Source organism: Rhinoderma darwinii, chromosome 3 (assembly GCF_050947455.1).
Source record: "Rhinoderma darwinii isolate aRhiDar2 chromosome 3, aRhiDar2.hap1, whole genome shotgun sequence".
In the NCBI taxonomy this organism is placed as follows: Eukaryota; Metazoa; Chordata; class Amphibia; order Anura; family Rhinodermatidae; genus Rhinoderma; species Rhinoderma darwinii.
The window spans coordinates 376,787,283-376,805,732 of record NC_134689.1 but is presented as its reverse complement, the minus strand read 5'-3'; the positions used below and the strand labels follow the sequence as shown (position 1 = coordinate 376,805,732).

At 43.1% G+C, this 18,450-nt stretch overlaps 1 protein-coding gene across 1 annotated transcript in view; it reads right to left on the bottom strand.

Moving 5' to 3' along the window:
- Positions 1 to 18,450, bottom strand: part of NOTCH3 (notch receptor 3) — a 64,457-nt gene that overhangs the window by 7,962 nt on the left and 38,045 nt on the right. The window contains exons 6-24 of the mRNA XM_075858790.1: positions 16,250 to 16,483; positions 15,953 to 16,108; positions 15,627 to 15,812; positions 15,393 to 15,506; positions 14,099 to 14,212; positions 13,476 to 13,709; positions 13,103 to 13,213; positions 10,110 to 10,302; positions 9,236 to 9,387; positions 8,902 to 9,015; positions 7,879 to 7,998; positions 7,560 to 7,712; positions 7,240 to 7,468; positions 6,077 to 6,278; positions 4,560 to 4,713; positions 4,291 to 4,475; positions 4,066 to 4,198; positions 3,607 to 3,858; positions 347 to 459 (exon numbers count right to left, since the gene is read on the bottom strand). Of these exons, the coding sequence (XP_075714905.1) occupies positions 347 to 459; positions 3,607 to 3,858; positions 4,066 to 4,198; positions 4,291 to 4,475; positions 4,560 to 4,713; positions 6,077 to 6,278; positions 7,240 to 7,468; positions 7,560 to 7,712; positions 7,879 to 7,998; positions 8,902 to 9,015; positions 9,236 to 9,387; positions 10,110 to 10,302; positions 13,103 to 13,213; positions 13,476 to 13,709; positions 14,099 to 14,212; positions 15,393 to 15,506; positions 15,627 to 15,812; positions 15,953 to 16,108; positions 16,250 to 16,483 (3,149 nt within the window). The remainder of the gene's footprint in view (positions 1 to 346; positions 460 to 3,606; positions 3,859 to 4,065; positions 4,199 to 4,290; positions 4,476 to 4,559; positions 4,714 to 6,076; positions 6,279 to 7,239; positions 7,469 to 7,559; positions 7,713 to 7,878; positions 7,999 to 8,901; positions 9,016 to 9,235; positions 9,388 to 10,109; positions 10,303 to 13,102; positions 13,214 to 13,475; positions 13,710 to 14,098; positions 14,213 to 15,392; positions 15,507 to 15,626; positions 15,813 to 15,952; positions 16,109 to 16,249; positions 16,484 to 18,450) is intronic.

Here is an 18,450-nt window from a genome sequence, read left to right as displayed (position 1 = left end):
AGTTGGTCTATAATGGGATTTAGAGAAATGTATCAGAAAAACAAAGCCCTGACCCCTATAAAAATATATTAGGAAATTAATCAGCGCAGTGTTTGGACTGGAAATTACAGGATTACAAAATACTGCGATTCACTTTATGTGTTACAGGGAGGGAAGGAAAGCAGGTAAAGGACTTGTAGGTAAATTAAGCCAAAGAACAGGAAGTGGCGCTGCTTGATCTAAACCAAGTTGTATAGCAATAATAAGATTTTTAAAACATTTTATAAAAAAATACTAAAATCTTGCATGGGTTCCATGAGCAGAAAGTACGGACAAGTTTGAACAGCTATAAAAAGGGAATGCCTACCGAAGGACAGCGACAAGTGTAGCCAAGAGGGGTGTTTACGGTCACACGACACACTCCGCCATTATGACAAGGTCGGGACTCGCAAGTGTTCACCACACTCTGGCATCGTCGACCTGAAAAATACATACAAGTTAGTCACTCAACCATTCTAGTAGATAACAATATGGCTGCCAGCAAGTGACTAATCCACACACCTATACGGCGTCATTACAGTAAAACTCCTTTAATCTGGCATCAAGGGGGAGTTAAAGAGGCTCTGTCACCACATTATAAGTGACCTATCTCCTACATAATGTGATTGGCGCTGTAATGTACGTAACAGTGGTTTTTATTTAGAAAAACAATCATTTTTGAGGAAGTTATGAACAATTTTAGATTTATGCTAATTACTTTCTTAATGCCCAACTGGACGTTTAACTTTTGACCAAGTGGGCGTTGTAAGGAGGAGAGTATGACGCTGACCAATCAGCGTCATACACTTCTCTCCATTCATGTCCATTTGTACTCAGCACAGCATGATCTAGAGAGATCACGCTGTGCTGTCACATGGAGACCCATCAAAAGTTTGGATCGGCGGGGGTCCGGATACCCCCACTGGTGCAAAAGCGATCAGCTGAGCACTTTTCTCCTTCAGCTGTGATCGGCACACCGTCAGGCTGAAGACTGCTTCCATAAGTTCTATGTAAGCAGTCTTCAGCCTGACGATAAGCTCTGATCACAGCCGAAGGAGCAAAGCGCTCAGTTGAGCGCTTTTGAGCCAGTGGGGATATCAGCACCGGGACTCCCAACGATTCAAACTTTTGATAGGTTTCTAGGACCTATCAAAAGTTTGATGAAAAAAGTGTAGTTCCTATTTAAATATCAACCTATTTGTGCACTTCGAGTATCTGTCACTAGTTAGGAGGTAGAACACTAATAAATTAATCTAATAGTAGCTATGATGCTGATAACTAGTGTGTGATTTTTTTTCTAAAAATGCCAATTTGGCTATAATAGCCAAATAGGAGGTAACTTTTTCACTCTGGGCTGTGTAATGTTTTCTGTAGGACGCTGTCCAATCAGCTTACAGCTTCCCCCTTCTCTACCCAGCAACACAGCATGATCTTATAGTACACAGCTTCCATTCCCGACTGTTTTCAACGGATGAGATCTCTGCTTTCACAGCTAAAACTGCGATGGCATATGAAAGATTAGAATCTCACATGCTGTTCTAAGTGGTGCACAGCCAGAGATATGGCCGTTTTAAGTGATCCCCCTTCCCTCCAGCCTCAGTCTCTCACAAGGTGTGAAGCAGATTCATGCTGATTGGACAGCGTCAGAGGCTGTGAGGCGGCTCCACTTCAAGAGAATCGCTGCTGTTGACGCCCATTTGTCAAGTATAGGCTCATTTGTATATTTAGACAAAAAGCTTATAACTTAGAGAAGTATTAAACTGGTGAGAGCCTCTTTATCTCCTACCTAATCTAAAACGCTTTGATGCCGAGAACTGTTTTTTTTTTTTTGTTTAACCAAGTGGGCGTTGTAAAGTAAAGTGTCTAACGCTGACCAATCAGCGCCATACACTTCTCTTCATTCATGCCCAGCGTGATCTCGCTGTGACGCGACTTCCTCCCGCAGTTCCTTCCCCGGAGCAACAGGAGAATGACCAGACATTGCCTCCAGCCGTGCCAGGACTGCTGCTGAGGATAATAGGTGCTGGAGGAGACGTCTGGTCATTCTGCAGTCGCTCCCGTGAAGGAACTGCGGGAGTACGTGACGTCATAGCGTGATCTCGCGAGATCACGCCGTGCTATGCTGTGAATAAAGCTAGGCATTAATGAAGAGAAAAAAGTGTATGACGCGGATTGGTCAGCATCATACACTTTTCTTTACAACACCCACTTAGTTAAATGAAAAAAACCAAGCACACCCAGTAGAGCATTTAGGAAAAATTTGCATAAATCTTAAAATGATCAGAACTTTGTCAATAATAAACGTTTAAAAAAACAAACAAAAAAAAAAAACAGTAGTTACCGACAATAAAGCGTTTATTAGAGGGGGTAGAAGATAGAGAAGTATTAAACTGGTGAGAGCATCTTTGAAATAAACTTTTTGGGCACAGTTGTCACTGGAATGATCAGTGTGACAGCGCCTATTAGATTAGCTAGGAGATAGGGCATTACTAAACAAGTGACAGTCCTCTAACAACTCTCTTGGGGGGGGGTCACGAAAAAACCCAAAACTCAAATGGCAATTCTAACAAATCCTAAGATGTATTTAAAGGAACAGCGTCACGGAATTTTTTTTTTTACATCAGTTTGATTTTAGTGTTTTATTAAAAACGTTTATATTTGTTTGTTTGTGTTTTACTTTTTTTTATTTTTTAACTTTTTCTTCCCTATGGGGGCTGCCATTTTTTTTTTCCATTTCTGTATGTGTCGATTAACGACACATACAGACATGGAATACGGCAGCTACAGTCGGAACGGGGCCCGTTCCATTCACTATGCTGTACGCTGTCTGTGTGGGAACGGCGCATGTGCCGCTCCCACACAGTCCAAGTTGAACTGTGCGCCGTCCGGCGCCATTTTCCTGTAGACCGGAAGTCGCGGCCGGACAGTAAGATTACTACTTCCGGTCGCGGCTTCCGGACTTGTGCACTTGGAGCGGCGGTAGCAGACGGAGCGGACGGACCGGCGGCGGCAGGAGCAGGTAAGTTATTTCTATGTATGTTCGTGTTTCAGTGTGTTTACTACTGTATGTAAACCTACTACACTGTGTGTTAGCTCAAAAAATGGCGACACACAGTGTAGGAGGTTTGACCGTTCAATCCCCTCGTTTCTCCCGGCACTAGCCAGGATAAAGGAGGGGGGGATTCTGAGAGCTCACTAGAGAGTGAGTTTTCCCAAATTTTGCAGCATAAAGCAATGTGGTTGCTTTACCACATGTAATGCTGCAATTTTGGGAATTGCTCCATCTAGTGACCAGCACTGGGAAGTGTTATAAATTAGAATCTAATTTATAATATTTCCGGACTAGTGAAAAAAAGTAAAAAATTAGAACAATGTTTAATCATTTTTATACTAACTGTTCAATTAAAAAAAAAAAAAAAAAAAAAAAAACTTGCAACACATTCCCTTTAAGGCAACTGGCTTATTTAAGATTATGGTTAAATAAAAAAATAATCAAAGGAGAAATGCAGGTTTCCAACGCCAGACTAATAAATGCTGGATTAGAGGAATTTCACAGCACAAACGGCTTCCATCTTTCATTCTCCTTACCAGTATACCCATTCTTGCATATGCACTGATAGTCATTTGCCATCTGGACGCAGTCACGGGTGTTGTGGACAATGCAAGGACCAGATAAGCACTCGTTGATGTCACCCTCACACCTCTCGCCAGTGTAACCAGGTGGACAATTGCAGCGGTAGCCACCAACTTTATCAATGCATGTCCCATTGTTCAGACATTTGGACTGGCCTGTATTAGTGAAGGTGGAACAGTCGTCCTCATTGATCTCACAGAGCACTCCTGTAAAATAAGGGGAGGATTTTAAGAGAGAATCCAAAGTCAGAAAACCTACACTGGTAATGGAGAAGGGTCCTTGAGTATGGGGCCATAGTTATAATTTAACATTAAAAGAACATCCCCACAAATTTAGCTAGACATCCCATAATGCCATCTGACAAAGCAATAGTATTCCCGGTACTAAAGGGTTCAGATGCAAAGAGTTCTTACCAAGGGTGCCAGGAGGACAAGAGCAGATATAGCGTCCAATCAAGTCAATACAAGACCCTCCATTTTGGCAGGGATGGGACTGGCACTCATCTATGTCAATCTCACAGTTCTTTCCTTCATATCCAGCTGGGCACTAAATAAAAAAAAATGGCAGATTAAATTACAGTGAATCATTACCAGAAAAAAAATAAAAAGTTATATGCGAAGTTAGTCAGCTCCACTTACCTCACATACATATCCACCCAGGTAACTATGACAGGAGCCGCTGTTCTGACAGGGGTCTGGGTCACACTGGTTAATGGGGGTTTCACAGTAGTTTCCCGTGTAGCCCCCTCTGCAATAACACTTGTGAGAGTTGCCAGTATTAATACAGGTTCCTCCTGAGTGGCAAAGCTGATCTACACGAACACCTAAGACACAAATACAAAGAATTACAATCCTAGTTCTCATGTACGAACACCTTCCTCCACCATGACAGCTGGCACCGGTCTTACCTTTTTTACTGGCTGCCACGTCACAAGAGACGCGAGGCACATCACAATAAATTCCTGACCATCCTGAAGGGCAATCACAGTAGATAGAGGAGCCCTTTTGTTCACACCGACCACTATTTTTGCAGGGATAACTCTCGCACAGATTCATTAGAGTCTGAAAAATCAAAAGTAAATTGAATAAAAGGGTTAAATTGAGCGCTACAAAGTTAACTGAAGCTGCACTTAAAGAGGCTCTGTCACCAGATTCTCAAACCCCTATCTCCTATTGCATGTGATCGGCGCTGCAATGTAGATAACAGGAACGTGTTTTTTTTGGGGGAAAAACGTTCATTTTTTGGCCAAGGTATGAGCTATTTTATATATATGCAAATGAGCTTTGAAATGGACAACTGGGCGTGTTTTTTTTCGTTATGTCCAACTCGGCGTGTATTGTGTTTGTAACTGGGCGTGTATTGTGTTAACTGGCCGTGTATTGTGTTTTCAACTGGCCGTGTTTACGTGTATGACGCTGACCAATCAGCATCATGCACTCTTCTCCATTCATTTACACAGCACATAGTGTTCTTACTAGAACGATGTGCAGCCACATACACAAGTGTCCTGATAATGAATACACATGATCATCCAGCCTGGACGTCATGTGTATTCAGAATCCTGACACTTCAGAATCTTTTCTGTGAGATTTCCAGCAAGCGAAACAAAATCTCGTTTACCTCATAATCTCGCGAGATTACGCTTGCCTTGCTGTAATCTCACAGAAAAGATTCAGAAGTGTCAGGATTCTGAATACACATGACGTCCAGGCTGGAGGTCATGTGCATTCATTATCAGGACACTTGTGTATGTGGCTGCACATCGTTCTAGTAAGAACACTATGTGCTGTGTAAATGAATGGAGAGGAGTGCATGATGCTGATTGGTCACTGATTGGTCAGCGTCATACACGTAAACATGCCTAGTTAAAAACACAATACACGCCCAGTTGGACATACGAAAAAAAACACGCCCAGTTGTCCATTTCAAAGCTCATTTGCATATATATAAAATAGCTCATAACTTGGCCAAAAATGAACGTTTTTCAAAAAAACAAAACCGTTACTGTTCTCTACATTGCAGCGCCGATCACATGCAATAGGAGATAGGGATTTGAGAATCTGGTGACAGAGCCTCTTTAAGCAGCAAAACCATTCTCAAATCAAGAAGGAAATGTCCCATTTTTTCAGTTGTATGTTCTTATCTATAGGGGGCAGTATTATAGCACTTCATGCTGGCACATTAAAAAGTGTACCTCCAGTAAAAACATCTATGGTCAAGACCCTCACACCCAGTATTCACCTGCAAGAATCAGTGCTGAGGCTGCTGTAAGTACAGGACTTTATTAACTAGCAAGTTCTCCATACAGATGCGTAAACAGTTTGCAATTCTATTTTTGGATAAGTTATTCCAAATTTTTTTTAAGCTACATCTTACTCCACATGTCTATTTGCAAAACACATGGCTCGATACAGTATGCCTCACCTGACATTGCGTTCCTGTGAATGCATTCGGACAGATACAGCGATAGGACTCCACCTTGTCCAAACATGTGGCTCCGTTCTGACAGGGCTGGGAGTCACATTCGTTCACTTCATGTTGGCAATGAGATCCGGTAAAGCCAGGGCGGCACATACAGGTATAGGTGTTGATGCCATCCACACAAGTCCCGCCATTGAAACACGAACTGTGGACAGAAGATCGAAACGTGAAGGTGACAGACAGATGGGAACGGGTCAAGCAATTGCCAAAGACTCCGAGTACTTCTAAATTTAGTCATAGTGAACGCGGATTATTTTATTTATTTTTTTTGCCATAAATCTGATCTTTCATCTAAACAGATACTCAAATAGACACACTGAGAACCTAGAAATGTTTAGGTAGACTAAGCAGTTTCAATATTGTGCATATGATGTTGGATCTCCTCCTTTTAGATGCATACTGCTAGATTGCATCTAACCTATTCTCAAAGGGATTGTATAAGATTAGGAAACCGCACCCCTCTTGCCCATAGTCAGTGCCTGGCAATGCACCTCAGCCCCATTGGGCTAGGAAATATTACTAGGAAAACCGTAGTTTTTTTTTTTCTTCCCTAAAAAGACCTTATAGATGGGTTGTCATCTTGACAACCTCTTACCACATGAACTATTAAAGGCATATATCATAGAGGGGGATCCCCTAATTGAGACCCTATTCTATGAGCCAGATCGAAGAGTTACTAACAAGCAGTGGTTCTCATGGGCCCGGTCTGGCCATGTTGTACATTCAAATGCATGTCAATACTACATTTCCCCTGTAGCGGCCGCTGCAGGGGGATACATTAGCGGTTTGCCAAGAATCTGGGTAGTGGATCGCGGGGGTAACATTCATATTAAAAAAAGAGGTGGTCACAAAAGTAGTCAAAAGGAAATTCTATCTGCTAAACAATACACTCCCTGTAAATGCTACAGAGGCTTGTTTTAGGTGCCACCCACATACAATTGCACAAAAGGCACATGCAGCTTGAAGATTAAAAAAAACGCAAGAAAAGGGGAAGAATATGAAGAAACAGTAAAGATTGTAAGTTGTGCACCACGGAGAGAAAGAGCGAGAACAAAACCGGCCATAGCATGCTGTGAGTGTAGTGAGATAGGATAAGAAGTAGAGACCTATCGGTGCAGTCCTGTACATTGGTCTCGCAGAACGGTCCCGTGTACCCAGGGGCACAGATACACACATAGCTGTTCACATAGTCCAGGCAGCTCGCTCCGTTACGACAGGGGTTACTGAGACATTCGTTTATTTCATTCATGCATCTTGATCCTGTGAATCCAGGCAGACAGGTGCAGGAGAAGGAGTTTATCCCATCTCTGCAGGAGCCGCCATTAAGACAGGGATCTAGGAGAAAGACGACAAAAGAAAGCTTAATGTCTGCCAAGGACGGAATGCTTGCGTCTAGTTTTACTGTAGGATTTGCTGTGTGACTCACTTGGTGCGCAGTCATTAATATCCGTCTCACAGTCGGGTCCGGTGTATCCGGCTCTGCAGGCACAGTTGTAGGATCCGGGGAGGTTGGTGCACTGTCCGCCATTTTGACAAGGGTTGCGGCTACATTCATTTACATCAATGTCACATGAATCACCTGTAAGGGGAAAGGTATTATGAACCAGTTTATTAGATATAAATTCTGGAAATATATTTTCTTCCTTTTCCAATTTTTATTTTTTTTTTAATGAGAAATGCAGGAGAACATGAATATTATGTGAACATCAGTCGAGAGATTAGATATCTAGATATTTTACACTTACCATTCCAGCCAAGGGGGCATTTGCAGGTGTAACGCTCATAGTCTGAGGTAGGTGAGCAGACTCCACCGTTACGACAGGGCTCATGGCTGCAGGGGGCAAGCAGGGATTCACAGGTCTGCCCTTTAAGCAAAAGAGAGTGTTAGTAAGAGCCAACCTCTCTTTAAAGGGTAACGCCACAAAAAAAAAAACAATCATATCCCCACCCCTCATTTGGTAGGCTATGTATGTATGTATGTATGTATGTATATATATATGAAGGATTGCTGCTTTTGAAAACCCATTATCAAATACCCTATTAATAAATTGACTTATGAGAGGGGATCCCGTTTAAGATACTCAACTATAAGCGGCACCCTTACGCATTAAACTTAGGGCTCGCCCATTACCTAGCGGAACGCAGCAGAATACAGTAGCAGCATAGCGGTTGAGATTGAACAAATCCCATCCACACGCTGAGTAAATATTAGAGCAGAAATTTACCTGCAGTGCGTATTTTTCAGATCGCAGCTTGTCAATTCCTGCTGCGGATAGTGGACGGAATTGCTGCGTTTTTCAGAGGCGATGTCACCAATCCCAGCATTGAGAAAAACGCAGCAAAACACGCACCATTTTCTGCAGTAAAACACAAGCTTTGCGAGTGCGTGAATAACACATGCCACTCGCAAGGCACACTGATGCATAACGCAACACACACGCACCAGTATCACATGCGTGAATCAGATACTCTCGTGGCCTTAGAGCCCATTTGTGTCAATGGAATAATGTAATGCTCCATTTCTCCTGTGGTGGCACTGTTGGGTAATTGAACACCTGCCGCCAGGTTCCCTCTCAGATTACAGCTGATCCTGAGGGTCCAGGTTATGGGTCAACCTGTGATCAGCTTATTTTCAGTGGACTCTTCTAATAAGGCAATGTCCAAATCTCACAAATCATTAATAGGACAACTGGCTATTTGTTGTCCAAAAGCTCTTTTGTCCGATGAGGATTAACCCCTTGATATCACACCCATCTCAGAAAACATACCTGTGTATGGCAATGTGCACAAACAGCTGTATCCTGCAATGCCGTCCACACATGTCCCTCCATTTAGACAGGGTCCCGGGGCGCACTCATTAATATTGGTCTCACACAAGTTACCTAGAAAGTAAAAACCCTCAAAAATTACACAACAAAGCCAACGATATGCAAGAAAACAAAATCGTATTGCATTTTTAGTTAGAGAACCTCGACGTAAAAAAACAAAAAAAAACAAACTACATTTGGCCATATCTCAGGGCAATGATTACAGCTCCCATATAGCTTTTCTATGCTCAAATGGCATCAAAGCAGGATTTTACAGTATACGCAGGAACATTACCTATGAATCCATCTCTGCAGCGGCAGACAGGTACTCCAGTGTGGTCCACCATACAAGTCCCTCCATTTTGGCAAAACGTGCCGGAACAGCTGTCTGTGCTCCGCCTGTCACATGACCTGCCATGCCAGCCTGAGTGACATTCACATGCATACCTGAGTAGAAAAGGACCAAGAGGCTTATTGATTTCCTTCCAGCTAATTACATAGAACAAGAACAACTAGTCAATCTTAGCCACCAGGACTCTACACTAATACAATGTAACAAACTATCAGAACAAGAGACGGATTGTTAATACTGATCGGTTTAGCTCACAGAGGATTGTATAAACTGGATACAAGTGCAGCAAAGCCTCAGCTGAGAAGAGTATTAGGTTTGTAGAGGATTTTAAGCTGACACGCAAAGTAGAACTTTTAGTATACAAAGCTTTACGTACATAAAATTGGAATACCCCCTAAATGACATGGCATAGTTCATATTGGAGGAAGACTTGGGAATAAAACCTATATCCACAATGTGTTCTCACCCTTAACTTTCCATCACCCCATTGATTTCTAGTAAAATAGTGCCTTCCAATATAAGGTACTCGCCTTTAAAAGTTCAGGGAGTGACTCCTAGCATCATTGTCATCCATGACGCTCTGAGTCACTGCCTCCTCAGGGGACTACCGTCCCATACTGAAACCATGATCACTGTATAGGACAGTAGTCCCGCTGGGAGGCAGTGACTCAGAGTGTCATGGATGACTATGATGCTAGTAGTCAGACTCCCTGAACCGTGCTCTGTCCAGGGAATAGGGCCAACATACAGTTCATATGTCACAAACCGAAGACGGCTGTCTTAAGCAGGCCTTAGATACAGTCATAACACCACGCACCCTTCGTTGGATTTGCGGCATGATCCGTGAATGCATCCAGGTATGCAGAGTTGAGTGGGGTTGCACAGAAAGTCGCGTGGTCCACCATCCTCTGGGCAGACGCATCGGAAGCCACTTTCCACAACCTGGCAGGAACCTCCAGCTTGGCAAGGGTTAGACGCACAGGGGGACACCTTCACATTACAGTGGGGACCTGTAAGACAAAATTGGGACTTGAATAAAATTTAAGATGTAAAATTGTAATAAAAAAAAAAAAAATAGATTAAAATGAAAGTTTAATTTTTGAAACCTAAAATATTGTTTGTTCCATAGGAGTTATTGGAAAATAATCAATTTCAATACATCTCAGGGGTACAAGGGCATAGCATACATATTACGTGTCTTAATGTATGCGATTGTCTGTCGGGTTTACTAAAGGGTCTGCTCTTGCACCACCCCAGAAACAGCGCCACTCATGTAAACAGGCTGTGTCTCGTATTGCACATACTCACTTGAATGGGGCTGAGGTACAATACCAAACACAGCCATTAGTAAAGAGTGGCGCTGTTTCTCGGGTAATCCTCTTTCAAGTGATACATAACAGTTATAGCAATTTCTGGTGGAGTAAAAAAAAAAAATATTTCAGCTCTCTTTCCTGGACTCTCAAAAAAGGCAAATCTGTCTAAACACCCCCCCCCCCCCCTCCTGTACTACTGCAAAACCAAACAGATCTGCAGTTCAGGGCTAAATTTGGGTGAGGTCTTCTGTATTGACCGCTATTATTTTTGTCACACAGCTTGTCCAGGAACAGAAGAGGTTGACTCATTGACTTCCCCTATCCAACGTCATCTGTCCATGTCCACACACCCTTCACTATCTCAGCTTCCTAAAATGTTATTTTCCCAAATACCATTGCCATCTGCTCTTCATTAGGATGGTCTACTTCATTTACTGACCATTTATGGTCCCAAGCGAAGGCTATGGTCATGGGAGAAAGAAAAAAAAATCCTCCTCAGATCATCCAAAAATAGATGAAAAAACAAAATCAATTTAGTAAAGTCCAAAAAAAAAAAAACAACAAATACCAAGACATCTTGGAAGATCTGCCCCATTATACAAAAATAGCCAAAGTCAGAAGGGGCAGCTGTCTGTGTGTGAACCATCTTTACGAGTACGGTTAGTTACCCGGGCACCTGGTAGCTATAATTAAAAAATAAATAAAAAATACACACAACACCCCCATAAAACGACAGGGGGTAGTCAGACTATACAGTACAGATAATATCAGGTTAGTCATGAGGGGCGCTCTGCATGGAAACAGGCTCAGGATTGACACACACACACACACACACACACACACACACACACACACACACACACACCTTGGGTCTTAACAGAGCAGTAACTTTCTACTACAACTACAATACTGTACATTTTGGGAACAGCTAGGGTTGGATTTTACATGTCAGGGTTATTTTAGGCACCTTGTTATTTAGCGTACAACCACAGAAATCAGGAATACACCAACAGGAAGACAAGACATTCTGGAGAAATACTATTTATATAGCGTCACCAAGAGCTGAAATCAACTACATGCCACATTTTCTTCGTGTATGATTAGGGTTAGTAGGAGTAAATGTTATGATGTATTTGTAGTAGTATATTCAATTAGTTGTAGAATACTCTATTCGTAGCAGATTTTTCTATTACTAGCAGTAGTCTATGGAGGGAGGGAGTTGAGCGGCTGGCAGACACAACTTTATCTTGTGGAAAATAACAGGATTGCATCCTGCCCGATCCCCCTGATGGACACAAGACAATCAGTGCTCTCCTCAGCCATGAGAATGTCAGCCGATCCCGTTGAAGCTGGTGGGATCTCCCGACAATCTCAAGTCCTGTTTGTGACCAGCTCTAGAGTGAATGTACTTATATAGCAATTCTCTACAAACAGATTCTCCTACATCCTATATAGTGTAAAACTTCATTCAAAATGGACATGCATTTTAAATCCTGCTCCCTCCAACCTGAGGCTGGAGTAATCCCTGCTGCTTAGACATGGTTGTGGCCATCTGTTTCCAGCTGGATAGAGATGTCCAGTCTCCACCTCTACAAAGGTCTTATTGTATTCCAGAGGCCGTAAAATCACATTAGACTACGCCAACATTCCTTACATGTTTCTGCCAGCTCCAAACTAGATATTCTAAAGGCATCTACAGCACTTACTGACCATACACAGACCTCCGACTAACACCAAACCACAAAATAAAAGAAAAAGAAAACGAAAAGAAAAAAAAAGAAAAAAAGGGAGGAAAGAAAAAGAAAGAATTTTTTAAAATGACAAAACAAGCTGGAAGCCATTACCTCTTCCATGGGAAAGCTGGGTGACAACGCTACAGGAGCTGTAATATTAAACTAACATAGCGTTGCCAGAAACAAACGACTTTAAAGGGTATCTCAATGTTGTTCTTTTATCCACAGGATATTATGTTATAAATGTCCGATAGATGCGGGTCTCAGCTCCGGGACCCTCACCTATCTCTAGACACCCATCCGGCCTGGTGAGGCATCTTAGTCTGGGACCTGCATCAGACATTTATGGCATAGTCAATGAATATGCCATGAATGTCTAAAGTGGGATTAGCCCTTTAAAGACCAAAACAGAAGAGACTATTATAAAATTAATGTATGCTTCATGCCCAGAATTTTCACCTATTTGGATCATATTTAAAAGGTCCTAAGAAGCGTTTGAAGTTTTCACATACATAGATTTAAGGAAAGAAAAAAAAAAAAAAAAAAATTATTTTTTTTCTAGAAACAGGGCCACTCTATGGAAGTGTCTGGTATTGCAGCCCTGCCACACGGATGTAAATGCTGCAATACTAGACACCGCACATGGCCAATAGTGGTGCGGTTTCTGGAAGGAGAAAATAAAAACTATACAAAAACACTTTCTAATTTCGTACAACCCCTTAAAGCCCGTCATACCCCACCCCCGAAACAGCATGACTCCTTACCTGTAAATCCTGGTTTGCACACACAATCATATTTGTTGACCCCATCTTTGCATTCACCATATTCACATGGGTTGCTGGCACAGTCATCGTAATTGTATTCGCAGTTAACACCTACAAAGCACAATAGATTACTCACAAGATGAACCTGTCGTACCCGACTCCCTCTTCTGACCTGGATATGATCTTGCCTCATAGTTCTTTCATGTTATATAAAAAGACATTATATGCACTGAACAGAGCTCCTTCTGTTGAAGGAGCTGAAAGGGACCTGTTGTATGGAAGATGTTGGCGAATCAAAGAAATGGAAGGGCTAGACATGGGTACTAGGCAACCACAAGTTATTTGTGACAGGATCAGGTCCCCAAGCTCTAACCTGAGGTTCCTGGCTGACAGTAGCACAAGTACTTGTTGACCAGGTCAATGCATTTTCCTCCATGGAGACAAGGGTTACTGTGGCATTCGTTAATCTGGTTCTCGCATCGATAGCCAGTGTATCCAGGATCACATGTGCAGGTGAAGCTGGCGATGCCATCGCGGCATTTTCCATGGTGACATGGGTCAGGAGAGCACTCATTAATGTTACGTTCACAGAGAGGACCTTCAAAACCTGAAACAGAAAAGGAGACAATTAAAATTGGTATCAAAGAAAAATAGGGAAGCAGGCAAGGGGTGAAAGGAAGCCAAGACAAGCAGCACATGCCAACATGGTGGAGCCAACACTGAGCAAAGCCACGGGAAAAGCCAAAACCGGCATTGAAGAAGCACAAGATGAAGAAGCATGAAGAACAGAAAGTTGGGTCCAGCGGATTGGAGAAGCAAATGGAGCAGGCAGATGGGAGAAGATGGAAATCTAGAGATAGTTCGAGACTTACCTCCCTGAATATATAAAGAGAGACATCCAGAGAGCGTGAGAGAGAACAGGATACTGCATCAGAGACAGACCCCTGGCGTAAGGTTACCCTCAGTCAGTCAGTTAACCTGGACCGAAGAACTCACCCTCCGCACAACAACATTCGTAACCGTTGGGTCTATCCATACATTTGGCTCCATTCTTGCAGGGTGTACTGGCGCACTCGTCAACGTCAACCTGACACATGGAGCCTGTAAAACCTGAAAGGAAAAATTCACACCATTACTCCAACATTTATTCTCAAACTTTTTTTTCCCCAAGCATATTAAAATTCATATTTTGGCTAATCCTCCCCTGGGATCCTAATAAGAATGCAATGTGAGGTCATCAACTTGGTCAGAGTCTAGAATTCAGTGTAGCGCTATTGTTTTTGGTTCCCACCCAACTTCTATGGACCGTCTGTTTGTGTTGCAGATGGAACGTTTTTGTTCATAAATGGAAAAGGAAAGCAAATGAACTCAAACCAAGAGATTAGTCCTTCACTTGAACCCAAATTCCTTAATTCTTCTGGTAAATCGAGCACTACTGCGGACAGGACGAGTCCACCAAAGGTAGCAGATTTCCAACCTAGTGTTGGTGCTCGGGGCAGTCCTGTAGGCCTCACCTATTTGGACAGGGTACCACCACCACTACTTTCCTCATTCCTATAAATACTCTGCATCCAGAGATAACATGCTCCCATTTCAGGAACAAGTCAAAGGTCACCACAGAACTTCGATATGTATTTAATTGTAGCGGGTCAATGCAAACAGCTGGGGAGAGAACCATCAGATTACGCCAGCTCATGAGAACAATTTAACAGAAGTCTATTTAAAATGGGTATTTCGCACCAAAAGACCGGATGTATGGGGGTCCTAATGCCAGAGGCCTTCACGTTTTCTCCCTGCATGGAATTGCTCTCATCCACCTGCTGAGAGGTGTGGGGGGTGGGTGGTACCCGCGTTCTGCATAGAAAACGCCCAAAAGACCTCCCGTCCCTTCGCTCTCAGGATCTACAGGTTTCCCATCGGTCGTCTCCCACCAATCATAAAGTGGTGACATTGCCAAGTTATGTAATCGCATTTTAAGATTTGAATACGCCTTTAAAGTGCACCTATACTTTCAGAAAACTTTTGGCATGTCATAGTGACAAGTCAGAAGTTTTGATCAGTGGGGGGGGGGTCAGAGAACGGAGACCCCAACCGATCGCTAAAACGAAGCAGCAGTAGCGCTCGGGTGGGAGCTGTGTGAAGCCGAACGGTGTACGGGCTCAATAGAAAGTTTAAATAAGTCTACACTCCAGGATCGGTTAATACCCAATGTGAATGTGTAGAATACCAGTACATGTATATACGGTTATTAATACAGACATGATATATAATGTCTACTAACAATACTTACCAGCTGGACAACTACACGTAAATCCATTCACCACATCTTTACAGACTCCACCGTTAACACATGGGCTGCTGTCGCACTCATTGATGTTGAGCTCACAGAATGTACCAGTAAATCCTGACAGTACAGAGGAGAAGAGAACAAAGATTTACAGACCCAATAAACCATATACCACATGGATAATAAGCACAACGTCCTGTACAGAAGTGTGGGTTGTAATGCTACAAAGTGTCTCACCAGCCATGCAGATACAAGTGAACTCTCCGATACGGTCCAGGCAGGTGGCGTCATTCTGGCAGGGGGTGGACAAACACTCATTGACGTCCGTTTCGCAGCGCGGTCCGGTGTAACCACGACCGCACTGACATTGAAAGGAGCCTTGAGTATTTACACAGCGCCCAAAGTGTTCACAGGGGTTGGCACCTACGGAAAAAGAATGATATTTCAGCATCAGACTGGTATATCGATCTATCTAATCCCAACCCTATCTCCAGCACTCCATCCATCTTGTACATCTACGGTCAACCCTCCATAAGCCAGTCGAAATCAATCATATTGATTACCTATTGAGCACTCATCCACATCTTGGTCACAAGCTCCCCCTGTAAAACCAGGAGGGCATGTACAGATGGCACGTCCGTTCACTGGGTTAGTGTCACACATGGCATCCTTATGACATGGGTTACTAACACACGCGTCCTCCAAATGACATAGGAGACCTGGCAAAATCAATAAGATATATTAAATGAGGCTTAACTTCATTTATCACCATCGTTGTACGGATCACTGGTTAAACTGGACTATGCAGGTGTGAATGTCCAGAACTGAAGGACACAACTGACCGGTTACATAATACTTACCAGTCTTGCCCATGGGACATTCACAGTAGAAGGAAGCCACTCTATCATGACAGGTGGCACCATTGAAACAGACAGCAGTAGCGCAGTCATCAATGTTCTCGCTGCAGCTTTCCCCTGTCCAGCCATTGACACAAACGCATGTGTGGCCACCCTGGGTGTTAAAGCAGGTCCCTCCATTGTGGCAGGCATTGGGCTGGAGCTGACATTCATCCACATCTTCTGTACAGAACTGACCTGTGGTGAGGAAGCCAAAAGAGTTCAAGAAACACTCCAAGGATCATAGAAAACGGACACATCAGAAATCACTCCGATACCGCTATATGCGTCAAGACTAGACATTGCCATAATGTCCGATAGATTTTACAACCAGCGCAGAAGATTTTACTTGGTGGAAAACAATTGATTTGAAAGAGGCACAGATTGTCGGACCAAGTTTTAATAGTCCACTTAAAAGGATTGTTCAGTCTTAAAGAGGCTCTGTCACCAGATTTTGCAACCCCTATCGCCTATTGCAGCAGATCGGCGCTGCAATGTAGATAAGAGTAACGTTTTTGTTTTTTTTTAAAACGAGCATTTTTGGCCAAGTTATGACCATTTTTATATTTATGCAAATGAGGCTTTCTAAAGTACAACTGGGCGTGTTTAAAGTTAAAGTACAACTGGGCGTGTATTGTGTATGTACATCTGGGCGTTTTTACTTGTTTTACTAGCTGGGCGTTGTGAATGGAAGTGTATGATGCTGACGAATCAGCATCATCCACTTCTCTTCGTTACCACCCATCTTCTGGCAGTGCACAGACACACAGCGTGTTCTCGAGAGATCACGCTGTGACGTCACTTCCTGCCCCAGGTCCTGCATCGTGTCGGACGAGTGAGGACACATTGGCACCAGAGGCTACAGTTGATTCTGCAGCAGCATCGGCGTTTGCAGGTAAGTAGCTACATGGACTTACCTGCAAACGCCGATGCTGCTGCAGAATCAACTGTAGCCTCTGGTGCCGATGTGTCCTCGCTCGTCCGACACGATGCAGGACCTGGGGCAGGAAGGGACGTCACAGCGTGATCTCTCGAGAACATGCTGTGTGTCTGTGCACTGCCAGAAGATGGGTGGTAACGAAGAGAAGTGGATGATGCTGATTCGTCAGCATCATACACTTCTAGTCACAACGCCCAGCTAGTAAAAGAAGTAAACACACCCCGATGTACACACACACACAATACACGCCCAGTTGTACTTTAGAAAGCCTCATTTGCATAAATATAAAAATGGTCATAACTTGGCCAAAAATGCTCGTTTAAAAAAAAAAACCAAAAAAAAAACAAAAAACTTTACTCTTATCTACATTGCAGCGCCGATCTGCTGCAATAGGAGATAGGGGTTGCAAAATCTGGTGACAGAGCCTCTTTAAGTGCATAAGGCAAACATTGCATGATATAAAAAAACACAAAAACGTTTACTATCCAATTCACACTTGTGCGTTAGTTCCTCGCCATTTTAAGATCATTGCTTGCATTCAGCGAATGGAAACTTAAATGGGCTCATTTATAAAAACAGACAGTAGAATGGTTTCTTTGGGCAAGAGACCAATCAGAGCTCAGCTTTCATTGTTTTCCAGAGCAGTTACAGAAACAAAAACGGAGCTCTGAATGGTAGCTATGGGCGACTATTTTAATAAATGAAGCGGAACCTGAAAATGCTGAAAACTCATCCCAGCTTTAGAACGCTAAGTGATAATCTGTGAGCTAAAGACAGCAGAATCCTCTCTACTGTCCATAAGCTCTATACATGGACATCAAAGGTGGGCCCCCCCCCCCCAGTTCCCTACTCAGGACCCCACTTTATTAGCCAGGATGGAGAGCTGCTAAGTAACATTGGCTTCAGCTCTGGCAGACTCGGCTTGGCTATTTGCTTGAGCGCCATACAATGCTACAGCAGCTGCTGCCCGCAAAACGTGTGGCCAGTCCAGTACATTGTTTAACTAGTCAGCGGGGTTTCCAAGAGGTTTTGCTGCATTGTGTCAGTGTAAGTAAAGAATATCCACTAAGAGTCCAAGCAGTTTAGAGGCTTGCCTAGACTGACACATTGTAACAAATGCTCGCAGGCCTGATTATGAAAAGGAGTTTGCTTTGTTATATTCGTCTCGATACTCGTGTATTTGCAACGATGCCGGTACAAAGCCCAACGCAAATTAAGGAAAGAC